Source organism: Trichechus manatus, unplaced genomic scaffold (assembly GCF_000243295.1).
Source record: "Trichechus manatus latirostris isolate Lorelei unplaced genomic scaffold, TriManLat1.0 scaffold00030, whole genome shotgun sequence".
NCBI classification, from domain to species: Eukaryota; Metazoa; Chordata; class Mammalia; order Sirenia; family Trichechidae; genus Trichechus; species Trichechus manatus.
The window spans coordinates 3171180-3187301 of record NW_004443966.1 but is presented as its reverse complement, the minus strand read 5'-3'; the positions used below and the strand labels follow the sequence as shown (position 1 = coordinate 3187301).

The 16122-nt window shown below is 46.2% G+C and overlaps 1 protein-coding gene across 3 annotated transcripts in view; it reads right to left on the bottom strand.

Moving 5' to 3' along the window:
* Nucleotides 1-16122, bottom strand: part of CGNL1 (cingulin like 1) — a 180538-nt gene that overhangs the window by 34044 nt on the left and 130372 nt on the right. For all 3 annotated transcript variants that reach the window (XM_023729667.1, XM_023729668.1, XM_023729669.1), the window contains 2 exons: nt 3010-3216; nt 2015-2119 (listed from right to left, as the gene is read on the bottom strand). In XM_023729667.1, the coding sequence (XP_023585435.1) occupies nt 2015-2119; nt 3010-3216 (312 nt within the window). The remainder of the gene's footprint in view (nt 1-2014; nt 2120-3009; nt 3217-16122) is intronic.

Here is a 16122-nt window from a genome sequence, read left to right as displayed (position 1 = left end):
ATCGGGACTTTGTAACAAACCGTCCACACAAAATCAACCAATCAGGAGTCTGTAACAAACCGTCCACACAAAATCAACCAATCAGGAGTCTGTCACAAACCATCCACACAAAATCAACCAATCAGGAGTTTGTCACAAACCATCCACACAAAATCAACCAATCAGGAGTTTGTCACAAACCATCCACACAAAATCAACCAATCAAGAGTTTGTAACAGAGATCTAGAATTAAAGAAAAAAAAGAAAAAGAAATCCAAAGTTGCAGCAGTCAGGCAAGAAACATAGGAAAAAACAGGGTTCGGCGGTGCAGAAACAGGTTGTCCAGGTTATCAGTGGTTACCGGGGCCTGGGGGAGGGAGAAATGGGAACCTACTGCTTAAAGGGTTCTGAGCTTCTGTTTGGGGTGATGGAAAACTGAGGAATAGACAGTGGGGATGGGAGCACAACTCGGTGAAAGTAATGTCACTGAATTGTAGGCTTCAAAACTGATGAAGTGGCAAATGCTTTGTCATACACATTTCCTCACAATAACATTTTAAAAAATGATTAAGATGGCAAAATTTTTGTTCTATATATTTTTATAACAATAAAATTCACAAACAAACAAGTTCTCTACCAGAACCCAGGGAGAAGGAGCAGCCCCAGGCGAGGCTGACCTGAGTGAATCCTAGAGCAAGCGTGGGCTTCCTCCTCTCCACACCCTGAGGAGACGCAGCTGCATATTGAAACAAGAGCTGCAACTAGGCCTCTGAGATCTGAATTCTGGCTGCTTCTCAGCTCTTAAGCACCTTTAATGTGCCTTAAACTCTCTCGCCCTCCCCCATCCACCCACACAAGGGGGTCTCTAATGGAAAGCTTTAACAACTTTCCCCTTAGACAGCCCTCAAAACCAATAGCTCTATCTCCTCAGAAACTGGCCCGAGGGAAGCTAGGGAGTGAGGGGGCAGACAGAAGGGCAGGCCTGGACCGTGCCCGGGCGCTGTGCAAAGTCAACTTAGAACTTCAGTGGGGGCTTTTTTTTTTTTTTAAAACAGTGCACTTCAGACAATCTCTCTAACCTTCAAGTGTGAAAATCTAATTTGCTAAGAACAAGCTGATTTTGAATAGAGATAGCTATTTCCTCTCAAGGCATCTACTTCCTCCTGCTCCTTGTAATAGCCATCTTGAAAGGCTCGCTTGCTCTTGCAATGCCTTTGCCCAGAGGAGAAGGGAAACTAGGTCTGCCAGAAAGCTGACTCCGCACTGCCTCGGGGACCCACTCCACTGGCCTCCTCACAGAACTCAAATTCTATCCTGGGAAGGCTGTCAAGCTCTTACCCGTCTGAAGCAGGGTTTCTCAACCTGGCACTACTGACATTTTGGGTTGCACAATTCCTTACTGGGTGCGCTGTCCTGGGCATTGCAGTCTGCGTAGCAGCACCCCTGGCCTCTCACCCGCTAGATGCCAGTTGAACCCCTAACCCAGTCATGAGAATAAAAATGTCCCTAGACATTACTAAATGTCCCCTAAACCAGAACCGTCACGTTGATTCCAACTCATGGGGACCCCCTGCATGTCAGAGTAGAACTGTGCTCCATGGGGTTTTCAAAGGCTGCTTTCTGGAAAGTAGGCCTTTCTTCTGAGATGCCTCTGGGTGGAATGAACTTCAAACCTACCGGTTAGCAATCGTGTCTCCAAATGTCCTAGGGGCAGGGGGAGGGAGACAAAATCACCCCCAACTGAGACCCACTGGTCTAGACCGTAGCTGGAAGGTTATTGTAGGCAGAAAGGAGCTAGCAGGAGCAGGGGATGGCTCTTTTATAATTTCCTGTGATGTTGCTTGTCTGGGCTTCCTTTAGGAGGGAGCCGTTTACCTGAGCATCTTCCAGTTCACCCTCCAGGCTCCTCTGAGCTGTCAGGGCGTACCTGGAAGGTTACTGCAGGTGGAAAGGAGCTAGCAGGAGCAGGGGACCGCTCCTTTACAAGTTCCTGCAATGTTGCTTGTCTGGGCTTCCTTTAGGGGGGACCATTTACCTGAGCATCTTCCAGTTCACCCTCCAGGCTCCTCCGAGCTGTCAGGGCCTCCTTTTCCTCCTTTCTGGCATGCACAAGGGCCTCCTCTAGCTGCCGCTTTTCTTCCTACAGTGAAACAGTGGGTCAGCGGGTGCTTAAATGTGTGCTGAGCCTGAGTAAAAGGAATACAGAGACACCCCCAGACGCAGCACAGGCTGCGCTCACAACGTTCCACTCCCCGGCCCACGACAGCACCCGCCAGCCACGCTCCTGGGTGTCTGTGTCTGTCTGTGGTTCCAGTTCTCAGCCGGGTGTTAGCATCCACAGAATCGAGATGCTTCTTGAAAATACAAATATCTAGTCTCACCCCCGGAGATTCCGAACCAGCAGGTACTGAATAGGCTCAGGCAGATAAAGTTTTGTAAAAGGACTCCAGGTGACGCCGACAGATGACCACGTTTGGATGTAGTCTGCTGGAATCCATTGCCCTTTGCCTTTCTTTTGTCCCTGCTTCCATTGTCAGCTACCGTTTCTCACTGCCACCTGTGTGTGCCTCTCACTTCTGGGGGTCTACTGAACCAGATCACTGGTCTGTTAAAAACCATGTGACTTCAAAGACCATCGACTGTGTGTTAAAAAAGAACAAACAGTCTTGGGTGACAACAGGCCTGGTGTGTTAGGTCGTCTTTTCGCGTGCTAGGAGCTGTCGGCTAAGCATCAGAGGTTGCGTGTGCCAGAAGCCTGAGGTCTGGGTGAGTGGGGGTTTCTGGGCCCCGTCCTGTATTTTCCGCCCTGACCTTATCAGCCCCATTCCCAGGCCTCCTCAGAACCATATCTCTCGTTCACACCACTCCCTGACAAACGAAGCAGCAGCTTACCCAGAGGACGCATTCATAATTGCATTATATCTTTCTTAGTAAATTATGAGAATAAATCCCTTCCCACTCCTCCAACCACTCACACAGGAAAGAGAGATCAGCGGCTGCCATTCCGGGCTGGGGGCCGGCGAGCCTTACCTCGTGCTTCCTGAGCGTTTCCCTTGCTTTGGCTTCCTCGCCTTCCAGGTCATGGATCTGCCTCTGAAGTTGGACGACGTGCCGCTCCAGGTCTCCGACTCTTCCCCGCAGCCTCTCGTTCTCCTCCTTCAGAGCCTTCACCCGCTCTTCAGCCCCCACCTGGTTTTGTTCTGAGGTGTTGCTCCGGCTGGCGAGGACCTCAACGTTCTGTTAAAAACATGGATCAGGAAAATATGGGCATCCGTGTCAAGGGGCAGTCCCCAAGCACAAGGATGGCCAACGTGTATTAAAATCCCACCATGTGTCAGGCATTGTGCTGAGCCAGGGGTCTGCAAAACACAGCCTGCAGGCCAAATACAACTCGCCGGACAAACGCAGCCCGCCGGACGAACGCAACCTGCCACCCGTGTCTGAAAATGAAGTGCTACTGAAGCGGGCCATGCCCGTTTGTTTACATGTTGTCAACGCTGCTTTCACACAATGGCAGAGTCAAGCAGTTACAGCAAAGACCGTACGGCCGCAAAGCCTAAAATCTGTACTATCTGGTCCTTTACTGAAAACGTTTGCCAACCCTTGTGCTAAGTTCTTTACATGCAATTCCAACCTTGTAACAACTCTAGGAGGCAGATACTATTCTTATCGTCATTTTAAAGATGAGAAAACCGAGGCTTAGGAAGAGGAAGTAGCCTGTCCAAGATGGCGGAGGAGGCGTGCAATCAGGCAGCCTGGCCCCAGAACTGAGCTCTTAAGCACCGCCTTCAGATGTGTTCACTTCCCTACCCTCTTATCACACGCAGCCTTTAATGAGCTCTAGATGAGCGGCAGTTTCTGCTTACAGATTTTTTAAATGCCCAATACAAAACAGACATTAAGATCTGCTTAAATTATAATAGAGTTCATGGTGCAGGCTTTAGTCACTATCATCCGAAAATGAGCTTGTGCTGCACACAGTCCACCAGAGAAATAAAAGCAGCAAGTACAGGGTGGCTATTGTTAATTCCAGATATGACAGGGCTGTTTACTCTTGGGCTGAGCAACCTGAAGTGACAGTAAGTGGCTCTCCGCAAAGTTCCAGCTCTCCGGGCAGATCTCTTGCCTGTTGTCCACTTCACCACTACTACAAAGATACTAGCTTGAAGCCACCGTGGTTCAATGGTAGAATTCTTGTCTTCCATGCAGGAGACGAGGGTTCGATTCCCAGTCAATACACTTCATGCACGGCCACCACCCGTCTGTCAGTGGAGGTTTCCCTGTTGCTATGATGCTGAGCAGTTTCAGCGAAGCTTCTAGGCTAAGATGGACGAGGAAGAAAGGCCTAGCAACCTGCTTCAAAAAACCAGCCAATGAGAACCCTATGGATTACAACAGTCTGATCCACGACCGGTCATCGGCATGGGGCAGGACTGGGCAGCATTTCCTTCCACTGTGCACGGGGTTGCCACGAGCTGGGGGTGAACTCAATGGTAGCTAATGACAACAACAGAAATACCAGTCTGGGTCACCTACACAGGTAACAGAACTCACAGCAAACTTAATGCTCATGAAACAATGCCGCGGGTGCCTAGAAGGAAGAGAAGGCCCGGGGAAGGCAAGATTTGGCTTTGGCCACTATGTCATGGTCCCCTCAGGTGGGCTATCTGCTGGAATTGCTCACGTAGTTTGGGAAAAGATCTTTAAATCATCTAACAACAGACTAAGCTGTATTATTCTGAACTTGACAAATAGAGAATTTTAAAAACCAGAGCACCTTTCTGAAACCCACGTTAAGTTCTATATGTCTGAGAAAGCCCATCAGAGCAAAGCAACTGAGTTGGCACGAGTTTAGCTGGCACGGCTAGAGGAAACTAAGGGGCCAGGCATCTGGAATTTCTCAGGACTACTTGGATATCATCTTCTACTGACACCAGTGAGAGGGTGCATCACAAAGATGAACAGAAGAGAAATAAAGTGTGGTTGTAAGCTTGAGAATCCAATAACTAGCCAGACCAGAAAAAAAAAGTTTAGATTGCCCATCCCTGCGCTAACTTGGGAGATTGCTACAATAAACTGACTAAAAGACAAGAGACTATAAACTACAGTTTTCAATACAGTGTGGTACTGGCTTAAGGACAGACATATAGATCAATGGGATAGTATTGGGAGTCCAGAAATCCTTACAGTTATGGTCAATTGACTTGTAACAAGAGTACCAAAACAATTCAACGGGAGAAAGAACAGTCTTCAACAAATGGTGCTGGGATAACTGGATTGTCCACATGCAAAAGAATGAAGTTGGACTCCTACCTCACACCATATACAAAAATTAACTCAAAATAGATTACAGACCTAAATGTAACACTAAAACATAAGAACATAGAAATAGAAAACATAGAAGTAAATTTTCATGGCTTTGCGTTAAGTAAAGACTTCTTAGATATAACACTGTCATGGACTGAACTGTGTCCCCCTAAAATATGTGTCAACTTTGCTGGGCCATGATCCCCAGGATTGTGTGACTGTCTACCATTTTATCATCTGATGCGATTTTCCTATGTGGTGCAAATCCTACCTCTATGATGTTAATGAGGCAGGATTAAAAGCAATTATATTAATGAGGCAGGACTCAATCTACAAGATTAAGCTTTGTCTTACGTCAATCTCTTTTGAGATATATAAAAAAGAGAAGCAAGCAGAGAGACGGGGGACCTCATACCACCAAGAAAGCAATGCGAGGAGCAGAATGTATCCTTTGGACCCGAGGTTCCTGCGCTGAGAAGCTCCTGGACCAAGGGAAGATTGATGACAAGGACCTTCCTCCAGAGCCGACAGAGAAAGCAAGCCTTCCCCTGGAGCTGGCGCCCTGAATTTGGACTTCTAGCCTACTAGACTGTGAGAGAATAAATTTCTTTTTGTTAAAGCCATCCACTTGTGGTATTTCTGTTATAGCAGCTCTAGATAACTAAGATAAACACTAAAAGCAAAAGTAATACAAGAAAAAAAATTCATAAATTGGATTTTCATCAAAAAAAAAAAAAAAAAAAAACTTGTGTTGCAAATGATACCATCAAAGAAAGTGAAAAGATAGCCCGCAGAATGGGAGAAAATATTTGTAAACCATGTATCTGAAAAGGAACTTGTATCCAGAATATATAAAGGATTCTTACAACTCAGTAATAAAAAGACAAATAAACCAATTAAAAGGTGGGAAAAGGATCTGAATAGACATTTTCTCCAAAGAAGATACACAAATGTATCAGCATCTCTAGTTATTGGGGAAACGTAAATTAAAACTACAAGGAGATACCTCCTTCACACCCACTAGGATGGCTAGAACAAAAAAGACAGATAATAACAAGCGCTGGCAAGGATATAGGGAAATTAAAATCTTCATACATTGCTGGTGGAAATGTAAAATGATGAAGGCACTTTGGAAAACAGTCTGGCAGTTCCTCAAAATGTTAAACATAGAGCCAACATATTAACCAGCCGTTTCACCCTTAGGTATAGAACAAAAGAGAAATGAAAATATGTGTCCACACAAAAAATTACACATGAATGTTCATAACAGCATTATTCGTAATAGCCAAGAAGTAGAAATAACCCAAATGTCTATCAACTGATGAATGGATAAACAAAATGTGGTATATTCAAACAATGAAATATTATTCAGCCATACAAGGGAATGAAATACCGATACAGCTACTCATGGATGACCCTTGAAAACATTATGCTGGGTGAAAGAAGCCAGATGTGAAAGGACAAATATTACATGATTCCATTTATACACCACCGTCCAGAACAGGCAAATCCATGGAGATAGAATGTAGATTAGTGGTTTCCTAGGGCTAGTGTGGTGACGGAGAGAAGGGGCAGGGAGTGCCTGCTAATAGGTACGAGGTTTCTTTTTGGGATAATGAAAATATCTCAAAATGACTGTGGTGACGGGCGCACAGGTCTGGGAACATACTAAAAACCACTGAATTGTACACTTCAGATGGATGAGCTGTGTATTACATGCATCATCTCTCAACAAAGCTCATCTTTTAAAAAAGACAAAGTAAACTCAGAGGCAGGTGTAGGGGTGGTGGGAGAGATGGTGTGTTTAACCGAGTGGTCTAGATTTTCGCGGGAGGTGTGAGTAAGCGGAAGAGGAGATTCGAGATACCCGCCTACATCAGATTTACTAAAATGGATTTTTTTGGGGGGCAGCTACCACTACTATTTATTTCCAAACTCTAGGAAGCAAAGCACACCTACATGTGTGGTCAGTGTTTTTTTTTTTTTGTTCACCCAGAATTCCCAGGAAGAGCAAGGAAAGGGATGAAGGGCAGCTGGGGTACTGAGAACTAGATCTGGTTTAACTTGGATTTGGGCCTCCAGCACGTGAGGTAAGGGAACTTGGCTGGCATTTGATGTTTAGGCCTCGGTGGAGCACGTTCCGAGTCCTGAGGATAGGTGCTGGGAGGACTGCCCAGGTAAGCGTATCTCTTAGCTGGTAGCTGTCCGAGACCTGCCCCAATCCTAGCGAAACCTGTCCCCAACCTGCCCCAGTCCTAGTGAAACCTGCCCCAAACCTGCCCCTCTGCTGACCCAAACACATCTAGATAAAACTAAAAGTCTCCAAGTTCAACAACTACAATAAAGTGTCGTGATTAAGACACTTCACAGGCTGAGTACGCCCCTCGGGAAGCCTGTATGTGCTGTGATATTAGTCAGCTTAGGACTGTTTGCAAAGTGATGTGTTTCTTTCCTAACTCTATCACACAATGTTTACAAACAAATTTAACTTACACCTCTGTTGACAAACCTTTCCAGAACCCCTTCCCTGTCCTTGCCCCCACCCCACATCCAGTTCATCATTTTATATAGCGCCGGTATGACAAATCTCCATTTCTTGAAAACCAAACCAAACACATTGCCGCCAAGTAGATTCCGACTCACAGTGACCCACAGGACAGGGCAGAACCGCCCCATAGGACGGGGGTTTCCAAGGCTGTAATGTTTACAGAAGCAGACTGCCACATCTCTCTCCCGCAGACAGGCTGCTGGGTTCAACGGCTGACTTTTGGGTTAGCAGCCAAGTGCTTTAACTACTGCACCACCAGGGTTCCTTCCCTTTCTTAAAACCATACCTAATTCTTCTGCCTCAATCTGAGATCTAAAAAAATAAAAATCATATACCTTTTATCAAGGCAAGTGCTCCATGCAAGTCCGTCCCACCATGACTTCCCAACGAAGAAAAGAAAACTGGCCTAGAAGACCTCCCAGAAGAACTGTCTTTTTGCTGAAATTCTTCAATCTATGCATCACCTTCTCCGAGTGCTTATGTCTGCATGTCATGAGCGTGACCGAGGCAGGAGACCCACACCAAGTCCTGGTGAAGATCTCCTCAGACAAGAGGTCCCGGGGATAAACGCGGCTGACCTTGCTGAAGAGGTCAGTAGATACGTTTCTGTGATTTTGATCTCAAGCCCTGTATGTAACAACATGATTATACAGGATGGGGTGAGAACCGCTGCCAACCTGAAGAATATGATCAATGTCACCTAATTGTACGTGTAGAAATTGTTGAATTTGTGTACGTTCTGTTGTGTATCTTCTCAACAATAACAACAAAAAAAATTTTTAAAAAAAGATTATAGAAGATGTCCCTGTATAAATAGCCAGAGAGCATACCGTTTTTAATGATTCATTCAGCTACATCATACCACCCATCTAATGTCGATTTTTATAAGGATTATATGAATTTGTTTTTTAATATTTTAACTATTACTCACAGAGTTACAGTAGTTAACAAACTCGCGTTCCAACACTCTAAACACTCCAATTCCTTCACCACCCAAGAAGGCTGGCAACCCCACACTAGGTCATCACCGTAAAGACAAAAGCAGCAGATGTGCTATTTTCTATTGTCCTTCAAGATTGGGCCATCCCTTAAAATTGCACTGACCCCTCTTTTTTTAACCTATCACGCAGCCAGCGTCAAAGGTTCTGATAACCAGCGTGTGAGTGGTATACTCTCATACATGCTGGTAGGGGTGTAAGTTAGTATGAGCTCCTGGAGGGCGATCTGGTAGTATCTATGGAACCATAAGGGAGCACTGGTGACATGCTGGTTCAGTGCTGGCAGCCGAAAGGTCAGTGGTTTCAACCCATCAGAGGCTCCATTCCCATAAAGAGTACAGCCCAGGTAACCCTATGGGGCAGCTCTACTCTGTCCTACAAGGTCACAATGAGTCAGAAGTCGACCCCAGGCACACAACGACAACATGAAGTCATAAGGCACATCCCCTTTGACCCAGCAACTTCTCGTTTAGCTCTTTATCCCACGTGTGCGCAAAATGGCACATGGATATGAGCATTAACTGCAGCCTTGTAATAGCAAAAGATTGTAAACAACTAGATACTGATTAATCGGGCACTGGTTAAATAAATTACATCAGCTCAATGGCATCTCGTGCTGTTGTGGGGGGCGGGACAAGGACGAGAAAGTGAGGGAAAACCAAGGCACAGGCTGGCACACACAGCATAAGGTAAGAGAGGTAAGTGCTTTTACTTGGGTATACAAGAAACTGTCACACTAGCCAGCTGCGGGAAGGGAACTGGGGGCCACAAACAGAAAGCGAAGAACAGGAAATCCTCTTACAACTTCCGAACTTTGAACCATGGGAATTCAGCTATTACAATTTTTTTAAATAAATAGTACATTTTTTAAAAAGATTGACCATCAGCGTCCCCATGGGCTTGGAGGACAACCTGTCTCTCAGTAAGTTCTAACCCTCCTCCACCCTCGAGAAACCCTTCCCAAGCCCCATTCACAGAAGCTTCTGGGCCATGGAAGATAACGGAGCCCAGAAGCAGCTGTGCAAACAGCAGCGTGCCAGCTCTCCCTCACTGGTTTACATAGCTAAGCAATTCCTTTTCGCCACATACAGTGGGAGAGAGGAAAATGCCCAGAAGGCCAGGCTTGCACTTACGTGAGTGCTTCTCCAACTTTTCCACCCAAACAACCCTAGGGCGGAGAAGCCCAGTGTGGGGTGATGACAGACATCTAAGGGGCTGGAAGGGACTGCTTTCAAGGCTTAGGGTTTTCACTTTAAAAAGCATAGAAATTTTGCCTTTTACACGCTAACATTTTTTCATTCTACTTCCTGTCTCCTTTTCTATGAAGATACTGTGTATTCTTCGTGCTCCAGGAAGATATGCCATTTTTACCCCGTGGCTTTGCCAACCACTCTCCTCCCCCACGCACCCAGCCCACACGCACGTATCCTAGCCCGAGGAGTAACAGAGACATAAATCATCTCAAGAACGGAATTCTCACTTTTAATTCTAAAAATGCATATCTAACAGTGTAGAGGAAAGATCAGATTCAAATCCAGGCAGTACCTTTTTCTGGGGTCTTCCTCTTGGCCTCGCCTCACAAAGCTTTAGGGTCCTCACTTTAAAAAGACCAAAAACCAAAACCAAACTCATTGCCTTTGAGTCAATTCCGACTCATAGTGACCTTACAGGACAGAGCAGAACTGCCCCATAGGGTTTCCAAGGCTGGGATCTTTATGGAAGCAGACTGCCACATCTTTCTCTCACAGAGTGGCTGGTGGGTTTGAACCCACCAACCTTTCGATTAGCAGCTGAGTGCTTAACCACTGCACCACTGGGGCTCCTTATTTTAAAAAGAGGGACAGAAATTACCTGCCTTGTCCATTATGGTCCATGTCTACTTAAAGTGACCATGGCTGTTGATGGGCCATTCTTATTATTATTAGATCAACTTAACCCACGTCTATCTCCCAAAAGGGAAGGATTTCTCACGGCTTACCCCTTATGGCTCTAAATGATCAAGCCTAGCTTCAGGCTGCAATCTGCAGCTTTTTACCAGCTAGAAGTCCAGCCCGTTGTGGTGAGTGGCCATCCACTAGGCTCCCACTCGGAGTGTAACAGAAGGAAACGCTGCCTGGTCCAGCACCATCTTCACAACCATTAGTATGTCAGAGTCCACTTTTGCAGCTAAAAAGAAAACCGAGGTCTTCTAGCAATCTTTCTGGGTTGCTGTGCCGTACAAATAAGATGACCCCCTTCTTAATTCAAGGGTAAATTCGGTTTCTTGGTTGGCTAATTTATTAAAAATTCAGCCCCATTTCCTAAACAAGGGTGGTCTGGTAAACTGACAGGAACTTAGAAAATTGTTCCAAAACAGCATGTTTCAGTATGCTGAATTGCTGAATTTCCACTACTTCCAAAATAGCTGACTTTTAACCATACACTCCAATTACTGATTTAAAAGAGGGGGAAGAAAAGCAAATTCAAGTGTATCGCGAAAAAACAGCAAAACCCCACTTGCTTTCAGATACCACCATTCATTGTAAATAATAACCTTCTTCCTAGGTGGCAGATTTTCATGTGCTAAGGCCACATTTAGAAATGTTCACACTGTCCCCCGGAGCCAGGGGAAGCTTTTATTCAAGAGGAGCACAAACCCTCCACATAGCACCTCAGACGGCCGTTGGCCCCGGTGAGCGTTTAGCCTGGTCCAAAGCATGACCCACTTTCCTTGCAGAGGCTTAGACTTGACGCCTCAGGCAACAGGGAGCGTATAGGGGTCCGGGCGAGGGCTCCCGCCCTGTCCTAGCACAGACGCAACACACACACACGTCAGGTTTTATTAATTAACAAGGCCTCTGCCACAGCCGGCTTGTGTTTCCTTTCTGTCTCCCGTTTTTGCTGAGTGAGTGAAAACAGCGAGGCGTGGAGGCTGAGGAGTCCAGGGAATGGAATGTGGGTTTGTCAGTCCCATCTCGCTGGCTGCCCCCACGGTCCAGAGTGGATTTAGGCTGGTAGCTGTCCAAAGTGTCCCTAGGTCAGGTCATCTGCTGGGAGGGTACCCCTTCTCACCATCACCCCCTTGGACTTTCATTTCTACAAGGAGGATGAAAACTCATTGCCATCAAGTAGACTCCAACTCATAGCGACCCTATCGGACAGAGTGGAACTGCCCCAAAAGGTTTCCAAGGAGCAGCTGGTAGATTTGAATTGCTGACCTTTTGGTTAGCAGCCAAGCCATTAACCGGTATGCCACCAGTGCTCCCCCCAAGGAGGACCTGGTCACAAATAACGAGTCCCTTCCTCGCTCTGACTGTGGTAGAAAACCAAGTCCCCTGTATTGTGTCTTCACCTTACCCCTCCCCTGGGCAAGCGTAAACTGTTTAGGTACAGAGAGAGCATCTAGTTGGGTCATAAACGGTTCACCTTATCACGCTCCCTCGTTATCCGCGAATTTCACCGGTACACACCCTCTAGGCCAGGGCTTCTCAAATTGTAACAAACATAGGAAGCACCTGGGGACCTTGTTAAACGCTCAGCAGTTCTGGAGTGGGGCCTGAGACTCTGCATTTCTGCCAAGTTCCCAGTGATGCTGGTCCACGGCTCACACTTTGAGCAGAGAGGCTCTAGGCTGATGAGAAGCTGCTCACGGCTTCAGGGCCTTCCCGCAAAGGCTCACAGCTCAGTAAACAGCACAAGTCCTGTTCAAGTCCTTTATGCTTCTTGGTGTGACTTTTAGTGCCCAGGATTAGTGTCTGCTGGCCTGGGTGCCGCAGCACGCTTTGCAGCCAGCACACAAGGTAACTCACGTGAGTCTTTGACCCTCTGAGCCTCAATTCACACCCTCAAAGCAAGTGCATGAGGCAATCCTAGCCCTAAATGGGTCAGAGAATCAAAGAAAAAAGAGAGAGAGAGAGAAAAGGTTTAAATGTTCAAATCCCTACACAAATGTAAGGTGGTGGGTTCCTTCCTTCCTCCTTTTTGACTCCACCTGCTTACCATTTTTGGTTAAGATGGGGTTGAGTCATTTCAAAAAATCATCATTTTTAAATCCCAAACTAAGAGCTCCACTAGAGTTTCCAAAGATGTCTTAACCGTGTTTCTTAACTACCAACACCATTCCCTCCCAACATATTGGCAATTCAGAACTCAACTGGTTACAAAGTTACAAGTACATATTATTTGTTTATTTGTGGCAAGGGGAGCAGTATACCGAGAGAGACAGGAATCAATATGGCAGACAAAATGGCAAAGGAGAGAGTGCTCACTACCAAAACCCCAAATATTTTCAAGGAAAAGTTGATTCCATAGCCATGAATAGTGAAGGTCAATATTCAATTTCCTTTTGTTAGAAGATTTGGATCCTAGACCAGACTCTGCTAATAATTTACCGTGGGATGACTCCAGGGACGTCATTTAACTTCTATCTGCGTTCAGTTAGCTTCTCTTTAACATGAGTCGGTCAGTCTGGCTAGTTCCAGTGACCTTTCCAGTTCTAACAATCTGGGATTCTAGAATGAACTTAAAGAAATTGGGCAATATTAGGAAATCATGGATATTGAATGTATCATGGACTGCAAAAATACAACCAGAATGTTTTTTACAAGTAAGAATGGCAAGACTGTGACTTGCATATTTTGACACGTCCTCAGGAGGGACCCTTCCGTGGAGGAGGACATCGTGTTTGTTGAAGTCGAGGGCCAGTGAGAACGAAGGGAACCCTCAATGAGACGGATTGACTCCATAGCTGCTACAAGGGACCCAAACGTACCAATGATCGTGAAGATGGTGCAGGATCGAACAAGAGTTCATTCTTTCATGCGTAAGACGGCCATGAGCTGGAGCCCACTCACTGACAGCTAACAACGACAACAAAGAATTCCAGAGGTTTTATTCCTACCACACTGTTCTTAAATTACATTCCCAAATGCTGGCAGCTGAACCCAAGCAGCTTCTAATCAATATCCCTACCACAACAGCTACAGGTGAGGACCATATCTAAAGACAGGCAGCTTGCTGCCCCTGAGGCAGAACTTGGTGTTACTAGCTCATTCTCTCCCGACCATCACGACGTAACTTGTGGTAATTCACCTAGTTTAAATGTACCATATGCTTAATGAAGACTTTATTTGCATCCTGTGTTTTCACTGCACTGCTAGTAATTTTCCTGCTTACCAAACCTAAAAACCAAACCCATTTGCTGTCAAGATGATTCCAACCGGTAGCAACCCTACGGAACCATCTAAAGGATGCTCCTTTGAAACGTATCCAATTCCCTAGTTGTTCCGATAGTAACTCAGTGACCATGTAGGTTAAAGATGTCATTGGTTTTCTTCACAATGTCCTTCTGAAATAAGTCAACATGCCTCCCTTTAAACAGTTAACAAGCCGGGAAGACTTGCTCTCAGGGTGGCTTCAAATTCAGACACCGGTCCAAGACGAAAGTTATGAAAATAAAATGCCTCACGCTTGCTCACAGAATGCACTCAACATATGTTCTTATTTAAGCCGCACAACTAACCTATAGAGATACCCAAGGTGGACATAAAAATGCGTTTGAGAAAACAGAGGTCAAACCATTCTCCCCAGAGGCAATATGCTCAACAGCTAAGCCCAAGGCCCTGACCTATCGTATGATTCATTTATGTGAAATGTCCAGAACAGGCATGTCCATAGAGACAGAAGGTAGATCAGTGGTTGCCAGGGGGTGGGAAAGGGGGTGCTGGGAGGTCCCAGGCTTCTTTTGGGGTGACGGCAATGTTCTGGAATTATGTAGATGAATGTTGTACAACATTCTGAATATATAAAAACCTCTGAATTGTAGATTTTAAAAAGGCAAGTTTTACATGAATTTTATCTCAATTTTTAAAAAAAGGGTTCAGGCCTTGGAGTTCAGACAGACCTGAACGGGCCCCACTGTTCCTCTCTAAGCCTCTGTTTTCCTGTTGTTCTAACAGTGAAGTAGGATCTCACGCAAAGCATTTAGCAACGTCTCAGAGCCACAGAAATAGTTGAGCCAACGGTACTACATATACACAAAGGTCGGGCAGGTGAACGTCGCACAACCAGAACTTGAACCCAGCTCTTCCGACCTCCTGTCTGTGGCCGCCGGTAGTGCTGACGAGGCCAGCAGCTGCAGGGAAAGTTCCTCAAGTCCAACAGGTAGAGGAAAAGGAGGACCCAGCCCTGCGACTGGGGCTTTATTACATCCATGCACTCGCCAGACTGCGTTCGCAGGCATCTCGGAAACAGAGCTGCAGACGGCCAATTGCTGGATTTGCCTTGAACACCACTCCTTCAGAAAGTCTTAGAAAACTTTCCCTCGTCTCTCTGGGTTCTCTCAGCTGCCAGGAGATGAAGGAGCCTCACGTCCCATTTATAAGACACCATTCATGTCCCCGAGGGCCATGATCTAAGCTAACCTTGTGACTAGCACATACAAGCCCTGTTTCTAGAACCCAACATAGCCTGCCGGGCTGTTAGTCCTCCGACGTGCTGCTGTCTGGTGGAAGGGACTCCACCCAGACAGTGCCGTGTTTCCAGAACTCTGCATCACCAGGAAAATATTGGGGGGCAGGGGCAGAATAAAAGCAGAGGCCGGACTCCCACTTAGATTCACCTTGCCACTGTGAGACCAGATGGCTCTACAAATACTTTAAAAACCAGCTCGCTGGCAGCACATACAAGCCCAACAGGTCAAACAAGATTCTGAAAACAGAAGACAAACAAGGAGGTTCTCCAGAGCATTGCCTACTGGGGAGTTGGGGACCCCTCCAAGGTAAACCAAAGGTTAGTCTGGAAGCTAACAGGTCTTAATCGAGTCCATAGTTCCACACTGTTCTGCTTCCCAGACGTCGTTATTTGCGAAAGCTGATCCTTCACCCTTCCCATTGTTCTGCGGCCATGTTTCCATAAGTGCTAAAAAAAAGCATCAACTCTCAGTTGTGGAAATCATGCCACTTAAATTTTAAATAAAAATGCTTAGACCAAACTCTAACCTGATAACCATTCTCATCAGCACCCCTTTGCACCCTGACACTAGACCAAACTTCCACGCGGAAAATTGCCGACGTTTCCCTTTGTCTCCCAGGTCTGTGGCTGCAGGAAATATGCCAACGGGCTGGAGGGTGTAGAGCAGGGCTGACATCACAGTCGGGAGGCAAGAGGCTGCGCCGATACTCTCCCTAAGCTTGGGGGCTGATCCCTCCAAACCGCAGAGCGAAGACACTTAACAAAAACCAAAACCAAGCTCATTGCCGTAGAGTTAATACCGACTCACGGGGACCCACATTACAGAGCAGAACTGCCCCC